General features: G+C 41.5%; 4 protein-coding genes across 8 annotated transcripts; 2 read left to right on the top strand and 2 right to left on the bottom strand.

Moving 5' to 3' along the window:
• Window positions 1-188: 188 nt before the first annotated feature.
• Window positions 189-2808, top strand: LOC131125976 (uncharacterized). Its single transcript, XM_058068081.1, has 7 exons — window positions 189-349; window positions 534-649; window positions 737-847; window positions 937-990; window positions 2096-2251; window positions 2337-2459; window positions 2525-2808. The coding sequence occupies exons 1-7, from the start codon at window positions 343-345 to the stop codon at window positions 2561-2563; spliced, it is 606 nt and encodes a 201-aa protein (XP_057924064.1). The 5' UTR covers window positions 189-342; the 3' UTR covers window positions 2564-2808.
• A 788-nt stretch (window positions 2809-3596) lies between these two features.
• On the bottom strand, window positions 3597-5406 carry slx1b (SLX1 homolog B, structure-specific endonuclease subunit). The gene is made up of 5 exons (XM_058068070.1): window positions 4954-5406; window positions 4824-4875; window positions 4363-4677; window positions 4071-4286; window positions 3597-4006 (listed from the first exon to the last, which is right to left on the bottom strand). Exons 1-5 carry the CDS (start codon window positions 5124-5126, stop codon window positions 3965-3967), a joined length of 798 nt encoding a protein of 265 aa, XP_057924053.1. The 5' UTR covers window positions 5127-5406; the 3' UTR covers window positions 3597-3964.
• Window positions 5407-5559: 153 nt separating this feature from the next.
• Window positions 5560-6469, top strand: zgc:112271 (uncharacterized protein LOC553698 homolog). Of its 2 annotated transcripts, XM_058068093.1 has the most exons (4): window positions 5560-5624; window positions 5853-5917; window positions 6013-6110; window positions 6269-6469. In XM_058068093.1, exons 2-4 carry the CDS (start codon window positions 5855-5857, stop codon window positions 6366-6368), a joined length of 261 nt encoding a protein of 86 aa, XP_057924076.1. In that variant the 5' UTR covers window positions 5560-5624; window positions 5853-5854; the 3' UTR covers window positions 6369-6469. The 2 variants fall into 2 exon arrangements, with proteins under 2 accessions (XP_057924076.1, XP_057924075.1); XM_058068092.1 differs by lacking the exon at window positions 5560-5624 and having other exon boundaries at window positions 5631-5917.
• A 2039-nt stretch (window positions 6470-8508) lies between these two features.
• Window positions 8509-11753, bottom strand: LOC131125965 (protein C-ets-2-like). Of its 4 annotated transcripts, none has more exons than XM_058068061.1 (7): window positions 11642-11753; window positions 10686-10805; window positions 10413-10616; window positions 10253-10327; window positions 9257-9436; window positions 9054-9172; window positions 8509-8953 (listed from the first exon to the last, which is right to left on the bottom strand). In XM_058068061.1, exons 2-7 carry the CDS (start codon window positions 10801-10803, stop codon window positions 8744-8746), a joined length of 906 nt encoding a protein of 301 aa, XP_057924044.1. In that variant the 5' UTR covers window positions 10804-10805; window positions 11642-11753; the 3' UTR covers window positions 8509-8743. The 4 variants fall into 4 exon arrangements, with proteins under 4 accessions (XP_057924044.1, XP_057924043.1, XP_057924047.1 ...); XM_058068060.1 differs by lacking the exon at window positions 11642-11753 and adding an exon at window positions 10976-11087; XM_058068062.1 differs by lacking the exon at window positions 11642-11753 and adding an exon at window positions 10976-11087 and having other exon boundaries at window positions 8789-8976.
• Window positions 11754-12312: the final 559 nt, after the last annotated feature.

Below are 12312 nucleotides of genomic sequence, written 5' to 3'. Positions count from 1 at the left end.
ATTGACATCGTCATTTGGGTATAATGACAACATTCGATGGCACCAAAAGGTAACAAAACCAGCACCAGTGCAAGAAATTGCTAGCTAGTAAGCATGAGCGTTAAAAACACATAAACAAATGCACTCGTAAAAGAAATTAACATAATATAAAGTGGATGACTTTGTTCAGGCCGTTTCCCTTATGTAATGTTTACACAGCCCAGATGATTTTACGTCATGTAACTCTGCTGCCCACTGGTGGTAATAATCTCCCTGAAGAGGCAAACAAACGGGGCGACTGTTGCTCAACTTTGACCGTGCAAAGCGAAACCTCTCGCTGTCCAAGCTAAACTGATCGTGATCATGGCAGGTAAAGATTCTACTTTTCCTGGTCGTCTTTTCTCAAACTTTATAACCCGCAAGTCCAGTTTTTAGACTGCTTGGACTCGATATTGATGAAGTCCAGATGGTCTGCTGACTTCCGTTGGACGAGGGATTGCAACAGTCCTCAAAATGGTTCGAAAAATGTCGTAACGAGGGTATAATTTGAACAGTTTCAGATGAAGTTGAAGTGGCGGAGTCGAACCAGAACCCACTGATGACTGTCACGTTCCAGAGAGACACCAACAGGAAGCAGAAATACCTGGAGGCTGAACCAAAAGCTCTAGGGGTTTGTGCAAGTGGAAAATTCACACTCATGGTTTATGATTTGTTTATTTTTTAATGAATTCATTGTCTTGTTAAATCCCGGTTGCAGATAACCCAGATTGCCATGAGTTTGTTTCAGATTGCGTCCACAAGTGTGTTTCACCACCAAAACCTTGGCCTAAATGAAACAGACATCCCTTTCATCGTTTTATCACTTCTGGTGAGAAAGCAGCTTGCAAAAAAAATTGACAAATTGTGGATCCTTGAGTACTTAATTACTGTATTATTGTCTAATTATTATCACAACAGGTGGTTATAGCTGGGAGTGTCGCTATAGCTGCAAAGAACCTCCACCTGCCTACAGTAAGTGGCCAATACTGTATCTACAGTACCTATTGTTACAAAGACATACAATGGGGAAAATAAGTATTTGAAATGTTGATAAAATGTTAATTTATCCCATTAACGTGTCAATTATATGCATATAAATTGTTTTATCTATGTAAAAACCATAATTAACTAAAAACTAAAAACATTTTTGAGAGTTAACCGCTGATGAAGTGTTTTTCAGATTAAAAAATATATTAATAACAAGACAATGGGGAAAATAAGTATTTGACCTCTGTCGGTTTACCTCCTTTGGCAACAGTAGTCTTCACCGAAAGTAAAACTAACCTTAAAATGTTAATTTATCCCATTAACGCGTCATTTATAAGCATATAAATTGTTTTATGCACGTAAAAAAAACATAATTATGAAACTAAAAACATTTTTGAGAGTTAACCGCTGATTAAGTGTTTTTCAGATTAAAAAATATATTAATAACACGACAATGGGGAAAATAAGTATTTGACCTCTGTGGCTTTACCTCCTTTGGCAACAGTAGACTTCAACGAATGTAAAACTAACCTTAAATATTAATTTATCCCATTAACGCGTCATTTATAAGCATATAAATTGTTATATGCACATAAAAATAATTATAATTATTATAAAACTTTTTTGAGAGTTAACCACTGATTAAGTGTTTTTCAGATTAAAAAAATATATTAATAACAAGACAAAATGAACGCCATTTTGAACGCTAACTGAATTGTTGCATACATTTTTGATGTTAACACACAAACCTGTGCGGCCACTATCCAAGGTTCCATTGTACTTTTCTACAAAGACTGTTTACCTGTGAAATGCATCCAGTGGCTTCACAGTAAAATAAGCATAATGTGTAAAACTCTGACTTTTTATTAGTTTGAGAGAAGATATGCTGCCTATATTGGTAAAACGTCAAAATCGAGCATCTCAATTGATAACATTTTATTTTTTTACATTCTGTCTCAGTGTTACAATAAAGCTACCATAAATGTTTTGGGGTAAACTAATCAATCAGATTATATACTTATTTTCCTCACTGTATACTTCTTGGATATACTATCAAACACAGACTTTGTGAATTTTTCCTCGTTGTCAGCTGAGAGGCTGCCTGGCGATGCAGATTCTGGCCTGCATCGCCTCCCTATTCAACATAATCTGCCTACTGATCAATCTTGATCAATATGCGACACAATGCTGGCACTACTATAGCGGAAACCTCACCACTTACTTGGATGACTGCCGTGTTCTGGAGGTGAGTAAGCACTACTGCAACCATGTCAACGTATTGACATTGCCCAAGGTTTTCTCAGTCCTGACTTGTTTCCAACCGCTGACAGCGCACCAGGACTCACCTCTTTGCAGAGAGCATACTCATCCAGGTCACTTTGTTCACCATCTCAGCCACTCTGGCCGCTTATTGCTGCAAGGTGGTCAACTGTTGTGCGCCGCCTCCCAAAGTGGTGAGTAAGTAAAGAGTAAGTGTGCAAATTTGCTCAAAACTGACCTTGGCTTCTGTCCCGTGCAGCCTGTGATCACTTTGCAAACCCAACCTGCCGAACAGTAAAGATGTACACCAAAGGAGCAAAGAGGTGACCTGCAGCACAAGCTAGCAGCGCTAAAAGCCATTTTCTTCCTGCCTGCACCAACCTTGTGAGGAGAGTTCACAACTTTTATACAAATATAGCGTATATTATATTTTTATATTCACTAACCTGTTTGTCAGTTGGGTTATCGCATAAGTTATCAGTATGACCCGACATACTTGCTTTGTATTTTACTACAATTGCCTAAATAATACTTTGTTTGATTAATCTGTATCTGTAAAATGTGTAATGATCACTCCAATAATTACAAGACCATATGCTATCCACATGATCGGTTATTGTGTGAATGCTGAAGAGCACATATTCTAAAAAGTCTTGGTTTCCTCGGAATTCAAAATTTTCCACAACAAAATTCCTACTGAAATACTGAAACACGGTCCATAGTTTTGAACAACTTCAATTTACACCAACACACACGCCATTTGATCCTAACAATTTGTTACAATCATCTTTCGGTACATTGTGGTTCAAACATCGCTCTCTCACTATCACGGTTTTTCGAACATTCATTCATTAATAAATGACAAATATGAACTGTTAATAGTCAAAAAATACCAAAGTTATACAAGTTATATGTAGGCTGCACGGCGGTTGAATGGTTAGCGTGCAGGCCACACATCTAGGAGACCCGAGTTCGATTCCACCCTCAGCCAACTCCATGTGTGGAGTTTGCATTTTCTCCCCGTGGATGCGTAGCTTTTCTCCGGTTTCCTCCCACATTCCAAAAACATGCTAGGTTAACTGGCGACTCCAAATTGTCCATAGATATGAATGTGAGTGTGAATGGTTGTTTGTCTATATGTGACCTGTGATTGGCTGGCGACCAGTCCAGGGTGTACCCCGCCTCTCACCCGAAGACAGCTGGGATAGGCTCCAGCATGCCCACAACCCTTGTGAGGATAAGCGATAGAAAACGAGTGAAAGTTATATGTAGTATTCTGGTCACTAGGCATCAGTAATGTTACATTGAAAAGAGGTTCTCCTCCAATTCGTGTGGAACTGGTAAATGTTTGGCTTCTTATGTTGTCCTTCTTCCCCACTGCAATTTCAACTCATTCTTAAATTTATAAATAAATCAAGTTTAACTAGTTAGCTCGGTGGCATGCTACGTTTTGAATGAATTTATCTGTACTAGCTATTGTTATGTTGGCGTACTCTAAACAGGAAGAGATGGGATATAATACTAACTATATGTTAGAATGTTGGTGCCCTCAAGGCAACTGGAGAAACCTGATGGATAGTCTCTTTAAGAGCAGGTTTAATAGGTAAGAAACAAATATTGTAAAAGGTATTTCATGATCACAAGTAGAAAAAATATAAATATTTTTGTACAATCCTTTCCACATCAATGGCGATATCGGTCATTTCAGTTCATTTCCTTCATAGTTGATCTGCCAGTGGTTCTAAGAAGACACAAAGTCCACATTAAGACGGAAAAAGTATGAAGAGGAGGCTAAAGTATCTTACTTGAGATGCAGACTTTGTGAACTCCTCCAGATCTCCTAAGCAGCCTTGTTTGAGGCGGATTAGACTCCCCCACAGCATGGAGCGCCAGCAAGCAGGACACTGCCCCTCCACAGGCAGGAGGTGGGACGGCTCTGCCTTAAGGAAGAGCTTGGCCAGGCAGATCACGTGACTGCCCATCCCGCAGGATGGGTGGAAACAGCTCAATTTTTCTGAAATCTGAGTAGGAGTGGAACAAGAAGCTGCTTGGCAAATGCTTATTATCTCCAGACATGATCTGAATAAAGGAAGCTACCTTGACCAAGCCCTTGCAAAGGAAACACCTGGAAGTCTCCACCTGGTCTTCTGGGTGTAACAGACGCTTCTTCTTGACTTTTACGCCTCCGCTGACGACAGTGATGTGCAGAGGAGGTCGCAGATTGACCTCAAACTCTATCTTGTACTCCGGCTTAAGCCAGCGAGCGGTCAGCGGGAGCCGGCTCCACGGCGCCACCCGTAGCATGTTGGATACGACACGCCAGTGGAACTGCAGGCTGGACTCTTTCCTGGTGCGGCGGGAGATGCAGGAGAGACGCCTGGAGGAGTGAGGGTTCTGCCACGCCCACTCAAACTGACAAGACACAATGATGACAGTTACAATCAAATAAACATGCACCAATTGTGGTGACTACTTGACTACTATGGAAACATTGCAAACTCATATCATACTAAAAATGTTTCACTAATTTCCATGCAATTACATATAAATGCACTTACTCTTAAGGCAGCAATATCAGAGGGAAAGCCATGTATGATAAGGACCATCTCCCTAAACAAAAACAAAGCAATGCATGCAGAATATTAATGACAGTGTGATGATTAATACACAAAACAGCGTGTACAATACCATGGTCCTCTCCCACTGGTCCGCTTTGCTCCTCCTTTGTGTCGTCCAGCATTGTGCTGTCCGATCCTGCGCTCAGGATTCACCGTGAAGCCAATGTATATTCGTCCTTTATATTTAGGGTTGAGGCAGTACAGCATATACACACCAAAGAAGCTTTCTACCTCCACAACCATTGTACTGGAGGGGAACTACACTATGCAGCGGCGCAAAATATCATAAAAGTATTAAAGTTAAAGTATGCAACATCTAATTTGTCTTAATATTGTTAATTTTTGTGCACATATTTACACAATGACCATTGTATTAACCTTGTAAAGCCTGTTTCAGATTCGGAAATGTTCGATTCAAACAACACTCCGATTTAGTCGTCCCTGAGATTGCCTGTTAATAATAAGGGGACAACACATGTCATCTTAAGAGTACTAAGATTATATTTTTTAAAAAGGTTCACTTCCATCTTACTTTGTTTGTGTTATACAATTTTACGTATAAAAATCGCTGAATAATACTCCCCTGCGCCTCATAAACCATCAGGCATTCGACGGTTTGCCATTTCAAAATATAAACTCCGCCTCTCAATGTTCTGCCTGATTCTGATTGGACATGGCTGTGAATAGTCTCTTGATTGGTTCTTTTATAGGAAACACAGAAAATACCAGGAATTCAATACAGTACGTAACATTTCCGTATGTACATTATCTATTTAGAAATATCCAAAAAATGTAGGGCATGATAATAATTATCCTGAAATATTAAATCAAATCAAGAATGAAGAGTTTGATTTAATTGTGGGGAAATATGTACTTCCGGTTCTAATTTGGCGAACGAGACACGTTCTGAATCAGACAGTCCATCTTAAAATAAACCGATTTACTTACTACTATCGCTTGTTGTTCTAGAGATGGCTATAACATCAGACCATATACGTGACAAACTTCTAAAGGAGCTCACTGCAGAACACGTGGTAGGGTTTTGTGTGTCATTTTGTTATTAGCATTTGTATACATTGTGTCACTTCATTGCCCATCACATTTCTAACTTATCACTTGTGTTCTCCAGGACGTGGAGGACACATCACCCAATAGATGTGCAGCCAGCTTTAAAGTGCTTGTGGTCTCCTCCCAATTTGAGGGCAAACCACTGTTACAGAGACACAGGTATTAAACACACACATATGCATAAACCACACACATATTACCCATCACAGAATGCACGTATTCATGTCATTTTATTTTACATAAAATAAACACAAAAGTGATATGCATCATGGTTGCACAGTACATACATGAGTACTAATGTAGCATGTTGTTGTCAGGATGGTCAATAGCTGTTTAGCGGAGGAGCTCAAAGATATCCACGCCTTTGAACAGAAGACCCTAACACCGGAGCAGTGGGAGAAACAAAGGCCAAAATAACTCACCATACATTGTGTGTGTTGTTCCACTTCCCATCAGTTGCTAATGTGCAGACAACAGAAATGCATTTCAGTATCCTGCTGGCAATAAAAAACAACTAATGCTGCATGTTTGCTGTCCTGTCTTCCATTGTCACAGACGATGTATTAAATTATCATTTAAATTATTAAATTGTAACACACTTTTCTAGTAACTTAAATAGTAATTTAAGTCTGAAGTCAAATCACTGAACATTTTACAGCAGGAAGATGCTTCAACAAGACGTGATGTTGTTTCAGTGAAGCTTTCATAAGTGTAACACCCTATCCTGTACAGTGAGAGGCATATTATTGGGTTTAGTATATCAAAATAGGCATTTTTAGGACTTTTTATGGGTGCATCCATGATTTGTAGTTTTTCACAATTCACAGGGGGTCTGGTCTTGGAACATAATTGATGCACTGTATAGAGAAGTACAGAAGGACACATGTATGTGTGTGTGTTGAACATGGCCTAATCTGAATCCAAATGAAAAGCATGCCATGGCTGTTGAATATCAAGTCGATGAACACCTCACTGCGTGGTGCACTTGTCAAACCGAGCAGAGGTGTTTGTAATAGCAGAAAGACACCCCCCCCTCCTGTGCAACGCATTAGCCATGTGTATTTTTGCTCAGTTGGTTGCTCCTTTTAGGGATCTATTGATTTCACAGCCGGCCATCTGAGGCTCTGATAACACCATTGCAGTCACCAACACCATTTGAGTCAATGTTCTTCAGAAAAATCTTAAAATAAATGTTGTACAATTATGGAAAAAAAGTAAATCCTGATGTCACGAGTGCACATACACACCTCTTTTAAATATATATCTAGGTCATATAGGTCATTTTCCTGTTCTAGTTTAAACAAACCTCCAATAGTCTTTGTCGTTCTACATGGGAGATCTCAGAAGGAGAGTTGACCTGGGGACTTTCATAGAAAAGAATAGAAAGACAAAATAACCCATCAAGTTAAAAACATGTCATGCTCGCTCCACAATACATCAATGGAAAAGTCAGTGAATTAATGCGATCGCTTCGTAAGCTGACCAGGGTGAGTTGGCTACACTTCCCTGGCTGGTGTGGCTCACTGGGGGACGGGTCGAGAGGGAGGAATGGCCGATCAACGGCACTGCAGTGTGTGGCCTTGAGTAAAATGTCAGTGTTTGCAGCTATTTTTTTTAAAGTTCATTCATTCATTCATTTTCTACTGCTTTTCCTCATGAGGGTCGCGGGGGTGCTGGAGCCTATCCCAGCTGTCTTTGGGCAAGAGGCGGGGTACACCCTGGACTGGTCGCCAGCCAATCACAGGGCACATATAGACAAACAACCATTCACACTCACATTCATACCTATGGACAATCTGGAGTCGCCAATTAACCTAGCATGTTTTTGGAATGTGGGAGGAAACCGGAGTATGCACACAGAGATGCCCGAGTGGGGGAATCGAACTCGGGCGCTAACCACTTCCACACCGTGCACACCGAGTTTTTTTTTTTAAGTTAAAAAAATCAATTAATAGAATAGATTTTACAGCGCTTTTCAAGGCTCCCAAAGCGCTTCACAAAGAAAGTGAAGCCATTTTTCATTCACTCCTCAGTCACACAGTGGTGATGGTAAAGTACATATGTAGCCACAGCTGCCCTGGGGCATTCATACACCAGTGTGGGCAGCACTGAAGGCAAGGTGGCTGAACTGTCTCAGCCAGGAACACAACAGCAACAGGCCTCCAAAACCTCCTCTATTCCTGTGATTCCTATTAGTGCCCTCGAGTGGCCGCTTAATGCAACGTGCCCTCATATTAAGGTTGTTCTTAAAGCAGCAATTAGTAATACTTTGTAGTCCACCACCTGCTGTTGTGCGGAATTAATTTAAAGCCATACATATACATGAGAGAGACTATGTTATGCATGCACAAGTCAGTGTGTGAACCAGATGGTTTATCACACGCTTTATGGTGTATTAGGTGTGCAGCTCAACACTGTAGAGTGTATCTGCATGTCAGGACCATATTTGTATTTATGTTGGCGACACAAAGATCGTCCAATCGGCATAACCAACCAACATTCGGCTATGAGGACAAAAAGACTCTCCTGTCTTCCATTAGTGAAAGTGGTGGAAGTAATCCTGCCGCACTCACTCGCTGCATGTCTGATAACTTGTTCACTGGCTTGTAAAATTAAATCAGCACGTCCACTTGCCTTCTTTTCATGGTTTAAAAATCTGGCCACATAAATTTTAGGTTCACTTAAAGGTTGGCCCAATAGATAGAGTTTGTTAAAAAAAAAAAAGGTCTGTATTTACCATAGTGGCTGGATAAAATAATCGGAAAATTTTGCTCCCGCTCATGTTTTAATTACTAGGCTTTGGCGCCGATGTCTAACATGGCATGCAACTCCCCCGGCTCATATCCCAGCAGCTCTTGCAAGTTGCAGACAAAGCGATAGACGTAGCGTTTGCCCGCCGTCTTCCGGATGATGTTCTTGTCATAGTAGTAGCGTAGGCCCCTGCTCAGTTTCTCATAGTTCATCTTGGGTTTGTGCTTCCTGCGTCCCCACAGCAGCGCCACCTGGAGCACCAAAACCTTTTGACCTTTTTGGTTGAATGTAATTGTTCAAATATTCAATTTGACTAAACATTGTCTAATTTTACGAGCTAAAAATGTCTACCTCATCAGGGTCAGTCAGCTTGAACTCCCAACCGTCTCCCGTCCAACTGATACATGACTGACAGCTGCGGTCAGTCAGCAGCTCCAGTAAAAACTGCCACAGTTGAATGGGACCATTTCCTGTTCACATATTAACAGTCAGCTAAAATGATGTTGGATCATGACAAATACACACACACACACACACACGCACAAGTGACTCACCAGTATAACCAGCGAGCATGGCTGCTGGTATCACCGCATTGCCCACGTCTGTCTTGTCTCCCACATACTCCTTGAAGCTTTTGTACGGTTGTGTTAAAGTGAAAATGTCCTCACACTGCACCTCGGTGTCGGTCCACAGGAAGTTGCCACTGGAAGATGTCTCTGCTTCGGAGTCGCTCTCTGAAAGGACAGATTCAATCAGATTCCATGCTTGGAGTCACGAAGACAATCGACTAATTGAAATATTTTTATTGTTTTTTTATAATAATGTTGAGGGCGACACGGCGGTCGAGTGGTTAGCGTGTAGACCTCACAGCTAGGAGGACCAAATTGTCCATAGGTATGAATGTGAATGGTTGTTTGTCTATATGTGCCCTGTGATTGGCTGGCGACCAGTCCAGGGTGTACCCCGCCTCTCGCCCGAAGACAGTTGGGATAGGCTCCAGCACCACCGCGATCCTTGTGAGGAAAAAAGCGGAAGAAAATGAATGAATATTACTGTTGAGGGTGGCACGGCGGTCTACTGTTTAGCGCGTAGACCTCACAGCTAGGAGGACCAGGGTTCGATTCCACCCTCGGCCATCTCTGTGTGGAGTTTGTATGTTCTCCCCGTGCATGCGTGGGTTTTCTCCGGGTACTCCGGTTTCCTCCCACATTCCAAAAACATGCTAGTTTAATTAGCGACTCCAAATTGTCCATAGGTATGAATGTGAGTGTGAATGGTTGTTTGTCTATATGTGCCCTGTGATTGGCGACCCCGCCTCTCGCCCGAAGACAGCTGGGATAGGCTCCAGCACCCCCGCGACTCTTGTGAGGAAAAGCGGTAGAAAATGAATGAATGAATATTAATGTTGAGGGCGGCACGGCGGTCGAGTGGTTAGCGCGTAGACCTCACAGCTAGGAGGACCAGGCCATCTCATGGTAGCTTTGCTAGTCTGAGATTATAAGTAAAGAATATTCAACAAGAATGTGTAAGTGTACATGGACAATATTCACCTTTAATGCTAGGAGGCTGGCAGAGGAAGGATTCTGTGCACGTTGTCTGTGCAGCACTCCAGACGCCATCATTCTCTGTAGGTAAAAAAAAAAAAAGAAAAAGTTGGCAACTTCTGACATGTTATTTGCATGATGGCCAATAGTTGTGTTTCTTCGGTACCACGTCTCATGATCTCCAAGTGCTCCCACATAATCTCTCCTGCGGTATAGTCAGACGTGAGGCCCAGGAAAGCCTCACGGTCCAGGCCACACAACTCATGACCCTGCAGGCCCTTCAGTTCTGAGCCCAGCAAGTGCAGACCAAACTCAGCGCGGCACCAGTCCAGCCAGTGATTCACCTCCCACTCAGACCATAAGGTGACATCTGGAGGAGAAATAAACCCCCCACAATGACTCTCCTCATGGAGGTCCTCTGGAAGCTCAGGTGTTTCACCTTGCGGGAAGCGGTGGGTGAGTCTCTCCTGGGTGAAACCGGCAAAACTGTCACTCAAGGCCTTGCACAGCACCTCCTTACTCGTTGGGGTGAGAGGGGGAACCTCCAGGGGATCCATCGCTGTGCACAAACACACACACACACAGTCTAGTGTCAGTTTTAAGCCCTTTACATGCTGATATTATCAGTCAATTCCCCCTAGCTACTACTAATCCCCATTTTAACATTATAGCAATGTATTTTTAACAATTCTAAAATTATACATTTTGTATATTAAATCAGTTCTATACTATTTCCATTTCCAGAAGATGAACTGAGATACTCAAACTCGGGACAATTTTGTCAAACGCGGTTCTGTGGTGCAGAATATTAGTTCAGTCTAACCGCTGTTTCCGCTTGGACGCATTTCACTGCAGCACACAACACGAGCACGAGCCACCTATATTGCGTCTAGCATGAACTGCAAGCTGTAGGTAAGTTTTCCATGATTACTTTAGTCGGGTGCGGTCAAGTTTTCTCACTATATTGACATAAATTCTAAAGTGTGATTCAGCACATACATCTGTTAATATTGGGAGCTTGAGTGGGCACGTTAATCAAGGACTTTAGAATTAAACCAGTAGGGCCAATCGGTAAGTACTTCCGTATCATGCTGCGCGGGTTTGGCCGCCATGATGGTGAGCAGAAACTACAAACTATACATTGAAAACACGTCCACGGTACAATGCGTGGCTATTAATTGTTCTAAAAGAGGGTCCAAAACTTCTAGACGGGGTGGCCAGGGGTGGTTGAGTTTGTCCACTGCTGCGATACACACACAAAAAAATCCTTGACCCATTCAAAATGGCGGCGATGTTGGCGTCTATCTATTTACATAGTGGTCATCCCTCGTTACTTTCATCTAGACAATTCAGTTTATCAACTTATGTCCACCATTATATTAGTAATGGTCTCACCTTGGCTACTGCAATGTCTCCGCCATTGCCTAATCCTGCTTTAAAGTTCTTTACAACTTTATCCCTGACTCCTCTGGTGAGTTTCTTGGACTCCATGATGCTGTACGCTCACCTATTCTCTTAACAAACCTGCATTTATACTGAGATTAGTTCATAGTTCAGGTGATATCTATTTAATCTATAGGTCAACATCTGATCGCTCAATAATCAGCAGGCAATTTATGAAGACAAAAGGCTGCACTTAGACAAAAGTGGCATTAATACTTTTGCATGCCACACTTTTTAATTTGTAAAAAATGTGAAAATTGTACTTTTTGTCTTTCACATCAAAACCCAGTAAAATATAATATCACAAAATGTGGCAATGTTCCATGGGTATGGTTAATGTTCAACTTTACAGGTGGCAAAGCAAATTACGATAGATTCATCAATTAATTAATTACATTTTTATCAATATGCTGAGGGCCAATTTAAAAGGCTGTTGGGATAGCACCCGTGTTGTTGATATGTTTAATTTCAAACAATGATGTGCGTATAATAGTTAAACATTTAGTGTGTTTATGCTTTTTATTGTTAGTTTTTTTTTCCATAGAAGCCTAAAAAAAAATCATATTAATAAGAAAAGCAAGCAATGACTTACTGTAAGCGCTGCAGTCCATGTCAGAGTGTGA

This window comes from Doryrhamphus excisus, chromosome 3 (genome assembly GCF_030265055.1).
Source record: "Doryrhamphus excisus isolate RoL2022-K1 chromosome 3, RoL_Dexc_1.0, whole genome shotgun sequence".
Classification (NCBI taxonomy): Eukaryota; Metazoa; Chordata; class Actinopteri; order Syngnathiformes; family Syngnathidae; genus Doryrhamphus; species Doryrhamphus excisus.
The sequence above is the reverse complement of the archived record's forward strand: the minus strand, read 5'-3'. Positions and strand labels throughout refer to the sequence as shown.